The sequence below is a fragment of the Arachis ipaensis genome, chromosome B09 (genome assembly GCF_000816755.2).
Source record: "Arachis ipaensis cultivar K30076 chromosome B09, Araip1.1, whole genome shotgun sequence".
NCBI classification, from domain to species: Eukaryota; Viridiplantae; Streptophyta; class Magnoliopsida; order Fabales; family Fabaceae; genus Arachis; species Arachis ipaensis.
In genome coordinates this window covers 50,917,061-50,931,435 of record NC_029793.2, presented here as the reverse complement: position 1 = coordinate 50,931,435, position 14,375 = coordinate 50,917,061, and the positions used below count along the sequence as shown (strand labels likewise).

Genomic DNA, 14,375 nt, shown 5'->3' with positions numbered 1-14,375 from the left:
ATCTCAGTCAGGTGGATTCAAATGGTTAAGAGGTTTTGATAATTAAAAGATAAATAAAACAGAAAATAAGATAAAGTTATTTATGTAATTCATTGGTGAGAATTTCAGATAAGCGTCTGGAGATGCTTTGTTGCTTCTGAATCTCTGCTTTCCTATTGCCTCCTTCCAACCATGTGTTATTCCTTCCATGGCAAGCTGTAGGATCCTCTCAGTGAAAATAGTCCTCTACGATTTCTGCACGGCTAATCAACTGTCGGATTTCTCGTCTCAGATGAAAAATACCAGGTACAGCTACTGCATAGCTAATCATCTGTCGGTTCCCGCTAGCATTGGAATAAGTCCATTGATCCTTTTGCACATTGTCACTGCGCCCAGCATTCGCAGGTTTGAAGCTCGTCATAATCATTCCTTCCCGGATCCTACTCGGAATACCACAGACAAGGTTTAGACTTTCCGGATCCCAAGAATGGCTGCCAATTGGTTCTAGCCTATACCACGAAGATACTAATCTCACGGACTCAGTCCGTGTATTAGATATCCAAGAGAGTATACTCTAGCTGTCGTCCAATGACTACGTTGAACATCATGTAGACCGCTTTGTGGTTATCAGACACGCGATCTTGGCTAAGCGAGTAACAAAGATTGGGTGATTGTCACGGGTCACCCTTTATTCTGACTTAACTGAATTAAGAACGAGAGTATATCTTGGAGAAGAAATTTCATACACACCACCTCAAGACTTTCACCAATATGAACCACCTTCCGACTATGATACCTTTTCCTCAAATAATGAACCCTCTCTTCCACCACAACCCTCCGATGAAGCCTTTATGCTAGAATTAAGGGATCTTGAATATCATATCTTAAGGCAACACGAGGAGGATGAAAATAAGTTTAAGGAGTTAAAAGCCAAGATGGCTATCATGGTAGAAGCCGAAAGCAACATAGTCTCATCTCGTCTAAGCCTATGCGATTAAGGAACTCACATTGTTGAATGTGGAGAAGCACCCAAAGAGCTTAGTGAGAGAGTGAACTTGAAACCCCAAGGTGAAGAAGAGGAGTTAAAGCAAAAAATGCAACAAGAGAAGGAGGTAGAGATTATTGAACAAGAGAAAGTAGTGGTTGGAGCGTTAGGATATGTTGAGTACATAGAGGAAGCACAAATTGAAGAGCCTTTTTCCATGGAGTTCGAAGTTAATATTGAGGAGGAGAGTGCACAACCTCCAAGGCACAATGTGATTGAAGAATCGGAAGAAGTGTTCCAATCAATAGGCCCTCCTATTTATGATGATTCCATACCAACATATGATCCTTTTGAGCTTGAAGAATCCTTCCCCACTATGCTCGGAATTGATGATGAGGTAGATTTCACTCAACCTCCTATGTATGATTTGAGTGATGGGGAAGAGCTAGACGATATTGGTGAAGAAGAATGTGAACTTGAGGAAGTTTGGCAAGAGGTAGAGCATGAAGTATCTTGCCAAGTGGTGGAAGCCTCTAGGAGAGGATGGACAGGAGTAGAGCGCGCCTTGTCAAGATCGTTGGGAACTCTTCCACCTAGGTTGTCATCTAATACTTCATTTGAGTGGGTAAAACTTCTAACTCTTAGCTTTATTATCCCACTTGAATTTGGTTTGCTTGAGACGGATGGCCAACTTAGGGCGCTATGCGGAATTAAGCGTAAAAGGAGGATGTTTAGTGGTTGGCGTTGTAAGTCTAGGCTCATTATGGTTGAAGCTTCAAGGAGCAAGGGTTGGACTAGTGCTCAATTGGATGGGTCTAAGAGGATAGTTTGGTGCTTCCATGAGAATTCATCTCTCTTGCCACCCGGAAGAGATCACCATGATCAACTCAAGGACGGGTGTGAAAACAAAGTGTGGGATCCCGGATCGCACAAGGAAGATCAACTTTGGGAGCCCATGGTTTGTGAAGAACTCCATCAAAGCTTGGAGTTATTAACTTTGAATGATGAAGCACAAGGGAAGTCCAAGCATTGGTGGATGTTTAAGGATGGATTCAAGCACAAGCCACCTTGATGAGGAGCTCCCCATAAGTCCAACTTAAGGACAATAAACAAAAGTGCTAGGTGGGAGACACCCCACCATGGTAATATCCTTTTTATTTTTCTCTTTGTAAATATTGGTAATTTAGGTTTAATTTCATGTTTTGATTGCCTAGTTGAGTTTATCTGGGAGTCTAGTAGGTTAAATAAGGTTTTATGATGTTTTGGTAGCCGTTTGGAGGTTTAGAATGCTTGGTTTGGTGCAAAAACATAGAAAAATTTTGAAAAAAACAGAGCACCATCCACGCGCACACGCACTCCACGCGTACGTGTGCCCAAGTATTTTTGGCCATCCACACACACGCGTCATGTACGCGTACGCGTGGATTGAATTTTTCCACTTCCCATACATTCACCCGAGAGTTGTGCCTGAAGTGTGCCAACTTTGTGCCCCAGGGCACACGCACGCGCACCTTGCGCGTTCGCGTCGACTCTCTGCTTTGCCATGCACGCGTCCGCGCACTGCACGCGTATGCGTCGCTTCCATTTCATCAATCCACGCTTACGCGCACATGACGCGCACACGTGGATTATCCTGTTTCACTCACCTTCTTTTCTTTTCTTCTTTCCATTTCTTTCCATCTTCTCTTTTCTCTTCTTTTCTTTCCATTCTTCAAACATCATCCAACACTACCAAACACCATGTAACACCATTTCTTTTAGTTAGTTAGCTAGTTTAATTTTTATTTTCCATTATAAGTGTTGGATTAGTAATCTTGTTTACTATTTACTGCTGCTTATTACTAATAGGATGTTAGTTAACATCACTATTATTAATCATTATTGTTGGATTTCTTTGTGAGGTTATATTTTGTCACTTGGTTTTGGGTTCTCATGTTTAACATTTGTGAGCACCAAGTGAATGTTACATTGCCTTTAAGCTTCTTAACTCTTTTGAATTGCATGTTTTGGCCACCATGCATTCAGCATCTATTGTTATGCAATTGTACATTATCAATGCATTTTTTTGGGATGCTTGTTTAGAGCATCACTTATTTTATGCATTGAGATTGTAGAGTTGTGAAGTTGGATCGGAAGCTTACCTAGTGACATATTTTTGAGATTTTCAAGCTTTGTGGACCATGCTTGCTATGTGATTGATTTTCACTCCTCTCCTCTTTTTCCTAAGTTCCATAGCATCCATGTGTTTCACCTCTATGTCACTTAGGTATGGCAACAACTCCAATATGTGTCATTGATTGTTGTGTGAGTTTCATATACCATTTTGTTCACTAAGTCTACCTACACATCAATCAATGTTCATGCATTATCCAATTTCACAATTGCTTGATTAATTGCTTGAATGCTTTCATGCCTCTTCACTACTTGTGTGGTTGACTTAACCTACAAGTCTTTTGAAGTATTTCAAGCACACTAGAATGAGTGAAATGTGTGTCTTCTTTTCTATAATTGTGACATGGTTTCTAAATACTAGAGTGTGAGTTCTAAACCGCATACAAGTTAGGACCCACACACTTATTTTTCATTAATCACACTAATTCACTCACTCAATTCTGGTGAATTACCTCATTCCAACAATCCATGCTTCCTTGCTTGTGCATTTACTTGTCTTATTATCTCCTGTTTTCTATGTTCAGGATGAATCATCATAAGCAAAAAACGGAAGCAGAAGAAGAACACGCAGCATCAGTTGACCTACCAGCTGAAGGTAGCAACTCGGAAAGTCGCCGTACCCCCTTGCTCATTTTTAGTGCACCGAGGACGGTGCAAACTTTTAAGTGTGGGGAGGTCGTCCGACTATTTGGCATTTTTGGGTAACAAGTTTCTAATCCCAACACTCTTGCATTTCATTTTAGGATTTTTAGTTGCACTTTCTCATTTTGCATATGTATATATTAAGCTTAGTCAAAATCATGATATTTTCCAAGGATTTTATCTATAGGGCACCCCTATTGATTGAAAAAAAAAATTTTAGAACTTGCTTGAATTATATATTTTGTGGAACATATTTTTTGAGCTAAGAACACAAGCATGTGAGATTTTAGCCTAATTGTGTGGTTACATCATACATGACCACTTACTTTCATTCTTGTGTGCATTATTCTCTTCCTATGAGTGTAATATTTGATTTGTTTGATTCTTTATGTCCATTACTTTGTGTATACATGCATTTATATGATTGAGGCCATTATTTAAATAGCTCACTTACCCAAATAGCCTACCTTTTATCTTCCATTGTTAGCCAATTTGAGCCTATGCTTAACCCATTTGTTCTTAATTGTAGCACATTATAAGCCTAAGTGAAAAACAATAAATGTCCTTAATTTGGATCTTTGATTAGCTTACACAACTAGAAAATGGATTAATACAGACAGATTTACAGACAGATTTAATCTTTATTACAGACGGATTTTTAGTTACCGACGAAATTACCGACGGATTTTGTCCCTCTGTAAAAGCCTCGTCGGAAATTATTTACCGACGAATTTTTTTCCGTCGGAAAATTACTGACGGATTTTTACTAGTTACCGACGGATTTTCCCTCTGTAAATTCTCCATCCATTTCCCTGAGCCGTCGAACTTTAAGACGGATTTTCCGTCGGTAATTACAGACGGATTTTCCAACGGATTTTCCGTCTGTAATTACAGACAAATTTTTTGACAGATTTTCCGTCGATAATTACAGACAGATTTTTCGACAGATTTTTCGTCTGTAATTTAAACCTTAAAAAATCATCTCACACTCTGAATACAGACAGAAAATCCGCCTGTAAGGTAAAATAATTTTTTTTTAAATTTTTCTATTGCAAAATAAATACTTTATATTTGTTTTCTAAATTTACTCTATCAAACACACTGTAAATTGAAAAAAAAGAAAGCCAAAAATCACATAAATAAACATAATATTCATTACATGATACCTATAAAATTGGGTGTTATTTTTTAACACCATTATCCAATATCTCACTGTCTCAATAAAAAAATACCCCAAAAATTCTTTTAAACTACAAAAGAGAAGGGCAGGACTTTCAGCCTAAATTTTAAAACTATTTCCTCATGCTCTCTTTAAAATTTAAACTGTCCAATCTAATCTGAGTTACATGATTCTTCACTCTATGATAGACTCTTGTGTGGCTGAAATTTGAAAGTATTTGTTCATCTACTTGTTCTTCTTTGATTTGTTTGCATTGGACTGAGCATATGCAGTTCCCTGGTATCAAAAAACATGACATGGACAGATTTCAGAAGCCTAGCAATGTTTTATAGGATTAAGAAAAAGTGAAGGAGGATAACAAAAGCCGAATTAGATGCACGAAGAGCTGAAGTCTTAGCCAAAGCAGCAAGACTCATACAGAGACAAATCCATACACATTTAACAAGAAAAGAGTTTATCACCTTGAGAAATGCTACAATTTATATCCAGAAAATTTGGAGAGGTAAGCTGTCTTCTCATAACTTTCTATCTTCAGATAAATTTGGAGATGTATGCTGTCTTCACAGAACTACTAAATAATTAATAGAAGATCCAATAGTAATCTTGAAGAACATTCAAATACAAACCTCACCATGAATAGATCTCAATTATAAGGCAAGTGTGTACAATTACACAACACGAAGTCCATGTAAATGTAAAGCCAGATCACAGATTCAAATTACATGCACATATCAAAATTGTAGCTGATAGAGAAGCCTAAAATAAATATCGAAGTGCAGGATTGTGAGGAAACAAAAGGATTACCATGTCTGCGTTCGATCTTTGAAATGACGGAAGTGATTATTGTCTCAAATTGAATCTGACAAGAAAACAAAGTCCGTAACAGTGTTAGGAGCCACGAGATCAGATCGTGAGACGAGAAGAATGTGCAGTGAGGGTAAGTTAATGAAGAACTCAAAGAGAGAATACAGAAAATAGAAAGGGAAATAGAGGTTACCGGGACATGCCACTTCATCATTGCTAGTAGCTTCAAAGCATCTATCCTGATTTCCATAATGTTGTTCTGAATATGTAGGAATTAAGTTGTCAATAACAATGTTTAATAAAAGATAGTTAAACTAAGGGCCATTTAAACGAAAAGAGAATACAAAAGGAAGGCAGACAAAAGCATTTATACCAGAGCAGACATAGCGAATGCAGGTGGGAATGCGCAAGCTCCTTAAACTAATCATAGTCTCCTTCAAAATTGAACTGCAATAGGATAAGAAACACTAATCTATTAGCATTAATTAGCCTACTTAAAAGAATAAATGATCTTACACAAACTTGGTACTAAAACACTTTAGACATGATTGCTTGGCCTTGTACTAGTTCATGAATATTCCAAAAGACATAAGTCTGAATCACATTTAGCCCTCCTTCTTTGGCTTTCTTGAAAATGTTTGGCCACATCTAATCAAAATAGATGAAAGTATAGCAAATGAAACATATAGTAAGTCTCCATGTCCTTGTCAAAATTAAAAAGTAAATTATACTCGCATTTATTGAATTTATGTAATATATATATAACAACTTTTCGTTTATTAATCAAAAATAGGAGTGACATTATTATATATACATAGACAATATGGCAAGTATGCATTTGTACCTCAGGGGGGCACATATAACATATATTTTGGAATGGTTGGGGCTTCTCTACATCACACGTGGAATTTAAATCCCCACCTGAAATATTGTTGTTTGTGGATTAAGTTTTTAGTCAAGCAGTTTGATTACTTTTTGTTTCATTTCGTTTCATTTTATTTGTATTTGAAGGCAACATAGGAAGCATGAAATTACAATCGTGTTATTTAAACATTTAAAAATAAATATTTGTAAAATATTTAGCAATATTTAATAATAAAAATTAAAGTGTAAAAATACATCATATATAAAAATTTAAAAGTGATCAAATAAATGTCAATATAAAAAATATTAAGTTATTAATATTTTTTTTCTTGTCTTATATTTGACAAGAGAGTCATCTTAGTAGTTATAAGGAAACAACCAAGAATTATTGAAGTAATACAGAACAACTCAAAGAAAGAATTAAGAAGTTGAATAAGAGAACAATAGATTAACACTAAAAAGTAGAAGCATGAAAAGAACGACCTGGATTCTTACTTAATTATATCTTTATTAAGAACTTCATAAAGATGAGCATATGCCAACTCAAATGGTAACTGGAGGCATATTATGCTGATGATAATGAGTGCATCGTTCCTGATTCGCAAGAGATGATTAAACCACTCATATTTCGTGAACACTTTCTTTCGCTTCACTCTATGAGCCTCGAGTAATTTTATGAGGTCCATTGGGTTCTATCCGGGTTGAGCATTACCCTTCATGCCAACAACCTTGTATTCTTCATCAACTGCATTTCCATAGGTAATAGGCCACCTACAACACCAGACCACAGAGAAATGTGTGAAGATTCGCAAAAAGCGAAGGCGTTCATATCAAATTGAATGTGCTGATCCCGAGAGAAGCAAGACATACTATGTAAAAGATATTACCTGGCTAAAAGTGAAGCATTTTTCCGTTTCCAGAACTGAGAAAACATAATAGCCCATAGTATGACCGCAATGAAGAAAGCAGGGAGCACTACTAAATTCTCTGACCTAAATGTAATAAAGAAGTCTGAAGTCATTAATCATTCAAGTATGTGTTTTGTGTCATGTTCAAGTCCAGCCAAACTGAATCCTGAAAATGAATTAAGAAAGTGATGCTCCAACTTTATGTCATGTTCAAGTAATGCAGAATCTAAAGTAAAAATTAATGGATATGTAAGTGAAAAAACACCATGCAAAGGAAAGATTTGCTTAATAATGATCTCTGATTCAAGGATGCAAACATTGTTCATTATTCATCACAAGAGCGCATTTGCTAATAAGTACAACTAAATAAACAAACAAAAATTTGGTATTAGTTTATAGCTAATGCTGAAGCACATTCCTGATTAGGACCATAATCGAAAACTTGATAAACGGCTATGACAAGAACTCACAATACCGTGCATTAAGCGGCAGTAGCACTGAAAACATTCATACCAACTAAAGAGTAAACCATCTGGCTGTTTGACAAAAGCATCAACCTCCACCATATCAAATTGCAAATCCATACCTGCAATTGAACATGAGATACATTAACATAAACAATGAAGCACCGCATCATTTCATCATGCTAGGTTGCAAATTTATTTTACCAATGCGAGTTCTTTTCATGATTCTTAGTTCAGCTGCAGCCCTCCCCAATGTCTCCAGAGGTGCAGCCACCTTAACAAACAACAACTAAGTTTCAAATACTCAACAAGAAGCTTAACTTAGACACAACTGAAAACAAAAATAAGAATCACAAAATTGCTTGTTTGGTAACTGCAAATACAATGCTAAAAGACATAATTCTTTTCTACCTTGTCTCGATCTCACATTATAATTATAGAAATGTTTCAAGAGAAATCAATCAATCAATCATATTACCATAACAGAGGACAAGAAAAGAAAATAAAATAATGATATTCTGCCACAGTATATATATGAAGAATTAAGAAATTTGAGAAGAAATTGTTGTAACCTTGAAGAACTCATCAGAATTGCCAATGTCCTCCAACATGGAACCCAGTGTCAGTGAAGGACATCTCCTGAGAAAGGCACATGCCTCAGAAGCCTTGGCCATGGCAGTTTTCTGGTCCTCAGCAGTAACAAAAGGCAGAATTGGTGCCTCACCCCAACCCACAGAGCCATTGCTGAGCTCAATTCTAACGGCCACGTTCTCTACCATCTCCAACCTTGATGATGCAATGGTAAAAGGTGCAATCAAGGGCACGTTCAGTGGCCTGTTCTCTGCTCTGTACACATCAACAGTGAAAGTTTCCATCAAATTCTTGAAGCCAAAAGTGATGGCCGCTGCTGCTGTTGCAGGTGCAGAAGAAGAAACCATGATTTTAGAGAATAAAGCAGCAAAGGAGCAATAAAAAGACAAGGAGGTTTCAATTGTTATCAACAATTTCTTTTGTGAATGAAACATATCATGCTCCAAGCTATAGCTTTAATTGTTACACAATGATCCATCATAACAGGGAATTGTTTTATAGAAGCTGCAATTCTTCCTCTTTAACTAAAGTAACAAAAGATATGTGATTGATTTGTATCTAAACCATAAACCTATTGCAAGCGCTAACTTGATTTTGACCTAAACATCAATACTGAAATCACGACCAATAGATAACAAGAAATTACAAGTTGATATCAATTCTGAATGAAGAAAATGGAATCGAGAAAAAGAAAAGGCTTACAGCGACGATGTCAGGGTCACACTAGGGAAGCTGGTCTCTGCCGGAGAAGAAGTTACCAACGGAGTCAACTATCATTCCAAGCTTCGCCATTCAACAACAACCACCGAGTTTCCACCGAGTTTCACGAATCGCTACAGAAATGACCGACCAAAAATCTCTTTCTTCGCTGATAATAAAATAATTGATAAACCTACAACAAGCTCAATCAGCATCAACAGCGACAAGAAGATAGAAACTGCTAAGGAAAATTGATAAACCTAAAATTGGCACAGAAAAATTGAACCCTAAGCACTAGAATCACAAAATCAGAGTATACCTGAAATTCACTAAGGGAGTAAATGCGACAAGAGCGAAGGCGTAGAGAGTTCTGTGACGACGGCAATGAAGGGAGCAGATGCGACGATAGCAGCGGCGGAGAAGCTCGTGCGACGCAAACGGCGGAAAAAGCTCATGCGACGGAGAGAAGAAGCTGTTAGTGCGACAGAGAGAGGAAGAAGCTTGTGTGGAGTGTGAATGAAGGTGGAGACACTCGGGTTAAATTAGGTTTAAATCAAAATTTTCGACGGAAAGTTTTAAATTACAGACAGAAAATCCGTCTGTAATAATTTCTCACTAAAAAAAATTAAATTTTCCGACAAAATTATCGACGGATTCTCTTTTCCGTCCGTAATTTATACTAATTCATTTTTTTTATTTTCCGACAAAAAATTCCTCTGAAATTCCGTCTGTATTTCCGTGGAAAAAATTCGTCGGAAATATCCGTCTGTAATAACTAATTTTCTAGTAGTGTTAGGCTAGTGAGAGTGTTCATTATTTGATTTTGGGAGAGTTGGGAACATTAGGTAGAGATAAAAGTATATTTTGTATTTGTGTTGGAAATCTTGGGAATTGGGTACATACTCATGTATTAATCATGTGTAAACCATATGCATTGATGTTCTTGAATATATTTTAGTTTGAAAAGAAAAAAAAAAGATAATAATGAAAAAAAAGTAATGAAAAAAAAGAAAAAAAGAAAATAAATAATGGAAATAGAAAAAGAAAGACAAAGAATTGCAATAAAAAGGGGACAAAATGCCCCAAAGCAAAGTTCAATAAAAGTCAATGCATATGGGTGGTGATCAAAAGAGAGTGCATGAGTGTGTGAAAAAGTGAAGAATTGATAGTTAGGTTTGTTTAGAATTGTATAGGTTGTCATAGGTTAGGTGGAAAGTTTAAATTAATCAAAGATTCAAATTTCAAGCTCACTTGACCATATGCATCCTACCTTGACCGTAGCCCCATTACAACCTATGAGAAAACCCTCATGATATTTGTATGCATGCATAAAGTAATTGTTGATTGTTAGATGAAAAACAAATCTTGAAAAGCATGATTAGGGGAGAATTGAGTGAATCAACCCCATACACTTGAGCGACTAGAGCGGATACACATCCGGTGAGGGTTCGATTGCTCAATTACATGTTTCCACCCATGATCATCTCTTTTCTTGCAAGTTTGTAAAATCTTTTTAATAATTTAATTCAATTATGGGTTGAGTGATTACTATTGCCTTAGCCCTTGTGTTTGTATATGTATTCTTAGAAATTGATTTATTTTGACCAAGTGGATGCATTCATGTAGATAGATTGCATATAGATAGATTGCATTTAGTTAGTTGCATTGAATAAATGTTAATACCCTTTGCTTCCTTCTTGATTTTAGCATGAGGACATGCTTAGTTTAAGTGTGGGGAGATTTGATAAACCCCGATTTCGTGATTTATCTTGTGCTTATTTTAGGGGATTTTACCACCTTTTCCCACATTTATTCAATGAAATAGCATGGTTTTGTAATTCTCCCATGAATTGTGTTTAAGTGTAAAAACATGCTTTTTAGGCCCTAAATTGGTGATTTTGATTCACTTTAATTCCATTCGATGCCTTGATGTGTTTGTTGAGTGATTTCAGGTTCATAAGGCAAGTATTGGATGGAAGAAATGAGGAAAAAAGCATGCAAAGTGGAGAATGCATGAAGAAACAAAGATTGGAAATGCATCAATGGGCGCACGCGCAAAAGTGGTTTCACATAGAGACGCGCACGTGTACATGCCGCGTCCGCGCGGATGAAGAATTTGCCAATCGACGCGCACGCGCACATGGCTTGTAGTGTTAATTTTATGGTTTGTAGTGTTAATTTTACTTTTATGCTTCTTTTATGTTCATGGATACTCTTGTTGGATTTGGATCCCTTTTAATGCAATTTAATGTTTGATGTTCTTTTGTTGATGATTTGAGTTATGATCTTATTTTCCTTGCTATTGATAGTTGTTAAATTTTATTATTCTTGTACATTTATTATGCTTTCCTTGTACACCCACCAAGTGTTTGACAAAATGCTTGGTTGGGCTTTAGAGTAGATCTTGAGCATTCTTTGCTTGGAAAGAGTAATTAGACAATCTTGAGTCATGAAAACCCAACCCATGTTGGTGATCTAGAGTTGTTAGCCAATATTGATTCCATTAACTCTAATCTCTTGCTAAATTCACTTAGTGGATTGATTAGGACTTTTGGATGGAGATTAGCTAGTCTTGTTAGACTTTCTTCGAGTGTGAAGATAATATGATACCTTCTTCCATCATCGAGGATGACGTAATGAGATAAATTCTTGTTTATATTTGTGACATGATTAATTAGTCTTGTTTGACATTCTCCCTATATGAAGATGACATGATACCTTCTTTCGGTTGTTAGAGTTGACTAAATAAGATGAATTAATCATTGTATGACTAGGATAGAAAGCCTATGATCTCAATTCTTGCCATGAATGTCTCTCTTTACTAATTGCTTTCTTTAATTGCTTGCTTGATTTACCTTTCTTGCACATTTAATTTTTTGCCCTTTCACCAAACCAAACCCCCCTTGAATCTTCAAAGCCAATAATTAAACACTTCATTGCAATTCCTTTTGAGACGACCCGGAGTTCAAATACTCCGGTTACTTTTTATTTGGGGTTTGTACATGTGACAACTAAAATTTTTGCATGTGAGAATTCTTTGTTGGTGTAGAACTATACTTGCAACGAGAATTCATTCAATTGAGAAAATTCTATATCAACAAAAGTCCACACATCACTCTTCAAACTTGTTTGTGTACTCTGCCACAGACATGGAACCTTGCTTCAGCTGCATTAGCTCCATCTCCTTTGCTTCCCTTGTAGACTCAGGGAATTATTTCTTATAGAAAGCAGTTTGGAACACCTCCCATGGAATGTCAGTGTTCTGAAGCTATAGCAAACAACACTCAGCTTGCCACCAAGGTTGGGCCTCTCCCGCTAGCTGATAAGCGGAAAACTCTACATATTGATTGAGAGGAACATGCTACGCCTGTAAAGCACGCTCCATAGCTTGGAACCAGGGGTCCGCTTCAACAGGATTTGTGGATCCTCGGAAAGTTGTGGATGAACCTTGAAAAACGTCGCCAAGGTCATCAGAACTCCACCCGTGTTATCACCGTTTCCTTCAGCATTATCATTAGCATTCCCTTCGCCATTCCCATTGCCATTTCCATTCCGACCAGTTGGCCCAATCTCTACACAGCTTGCAGAGTTGCAGCAGCATTAGCTTCTGATGAGCGAATAATTTATACGCTTTTTGGCATTATTTTTACATAGTTTTTAGTATGATTTAGTTAGTTTTTAGTATATTTTTATTATTTTTTAAATAAAATTCACATTTCTGGACTTTACTATGAGTTTGTGTGTTTTCTGTGATTTCAAGTATTTTCTGGCTGAAATTGAGGGACTTGAGCAAAAATCATATTCAGAGGTTGAAGAAGGACTGCAGATGCTGTTGGATTCTGACCTTCCTGCACTCAAAGTGGATTTTCTGGAGCTATAAAACTCCAAATGGCGCGCTCTTAATTGCGTTGGAAAGTAGACATCCAGGGATTTCCAGCAATATATAATAGTTCATACTTTTCCCAAGTTTAGACGATGCAAACTGGCATTCAACGCCAGCTCTCTGCCCTATTCTGGAGTTAAATGCCAGAAACAGGTTGCAAAGTAGAGTTAAACGCCAGAAACAGGTTACAAACTGGCATTTAACTCCAAGGAAGACCTCTACATGTGAAAGCTTCAATGCTCAGCCCAAGTACACACCAAGTGGGCCCGGAAGTGGATTTCTGCATCATTTACTCATTTCTGTAACTCTAGTAGCTAGTCTAGTATAAATAGAACTTTTTACTATTGTATTTACATCTTTTGATCAGTTTTATGCTATCTTAGACCTTTATGGGGGCTGGCCATTCGGCCAAGCCTGGACCATTATCACTTATGTATTTTCAACGGTAAGAGTTTCTACACACCATAGATTAAGGTGTAGAGCTCTGCTGTTCCTAATGAATTAATGCAAAGTACTATTGTTTTTCTATTCAATTCAAGCTTATTCCTATTTTAAGATATTCATTCGTACCCAAGAACATGATGAATGTGATGATTATGTGACGCTCATCACCATTCTCACCTATGAACGCGTGCCTGACAACCACTTCCGTTCTACATGAAGATGAGATAGAATGAGTATCTCTTAGGTATCTAATACAGGGTACCGAGTCTGAGATATTAGAATCTTTGTGGTATAAGTTAGAACCTATGGACGGCCATTCCTGAGATCCGAAAAGTCTAAACCTTGTCTGTGGTATTCTGAGTAGGATCTGGGAAGGGGTGGCTGTGACGAGCTTCAAACTCGCGAGTGCTAGGCGTAGTGACAGATGCAAAAGGATCACTGAATCCTATTCCAGTATGATCGAGAACTGACAGATGATTAACCATGCAATGACAGCGCATTGGACCATTTTCATTGAGGGGACGAGATGTAGCCATTGACAACGGTGATGCCCAACATACAGCTTGCCATGGAAAGGAGTATGAATGATTGGATGAAGACTGCAGGAAAGCAGAGGTTCAGGAGGAACGAAAGCATCTCTATATGCTTATCTGAAATTCTCACTAATGAATTACATAAGTATCTCTATCCTAGTTTATATTTTAATTATGTTTTAATTATCAATTCTCTATAACCATCTGAACCCGCCTGACTGAGATTT

At 37.0% G+C, this 14,375-nt stretch overlaps 1 protein-coding gene across 4 annotated transcripts; it reads right to left on the bottom strand.

Annotated features, from left to right (window-relative positions):
- Positions 5,746–9,869, bottom strand: LOC110266684 (L-Ala-D/L-amino acid epimerase-like). 4 transcript variants are annotated; one of them, XM_021111617.1, is made up of 11 exons: positions 9,608–9,869; positions 9,292–9,481; positions 8,571–8,908; positions 8,203–8,272; positions 8,005–8,120; positions 7,514–7,618; positions 7,122–7,397; positions 6,607–6,683; positions 6,136–6,410; positions 5,956–6,021; positions 5,746–5,817 (listed from the first exon to the last, which is right to left on the bottom strand). In XM_021111617.1, the coding sequence occupies exons 3-7, from the start codon at positions 8,871–8,873 to the stop codon at positions 7,368–7,370; spliced, it is 624 nt and encodes a 207-aa protein (XP_020967276.1). In that variant the 5' UTR covers positions 8,874–8,908; positions 9,292–9,481; positions 9,608–9,869; the 3' UTR covers positions 5,746–5,817; positions 5,956–6,021; positions 6,136–6,410; positions 6,607–6,683; positions 7,122–7,367. The 4 variants fall into 4 exon arrangements, with proteins under 4 accessions (XP_020967276.1, XP_020967277.1, XP_020967278.1 ...); XM_021111618.1 differs by lacking the exons at positions 5,746–5,817; positions 5,956–6,021; positions 6,136–6,410; positions 6,607–6,683; positions 7,122–7,397 and having other exon boundaries at positions 7,514–7,700; positions 7,800–8,120; XM_021111619.1 differs by lacking the exons at positions 5,746–5,817; positions 5,956–6,021; positions 6,136–6,410; positions 6,607–6,683; positions 7,122–7,397 and having other exon boundaries at positions 7,514–7,700; positions 8,010–8,120.

Coding starts and splice junctions, on each gene's coding strand:
- LOC110266684 (XM_021111617.1), bottom strand. CDS start 8,873: ATGGAAACTTTCACTGTTGATGTGTACAGAGCAGAGAACAGGCCACTG. Junction 8,273..8,570: donor ATTCTGATGAGTTCTTCAAG/GTTACAACAATT, acceptor TTGTTTGTTAAG/GTGGCTGCACCTCTGGAGAC. Junction 7,398..7,513: donor AATGCTTCACTTTTAGCCAG/GTAATATCTTTT, acceptor CTGGTGTTGTAG/GTGGCCTATTACCTATGGAA.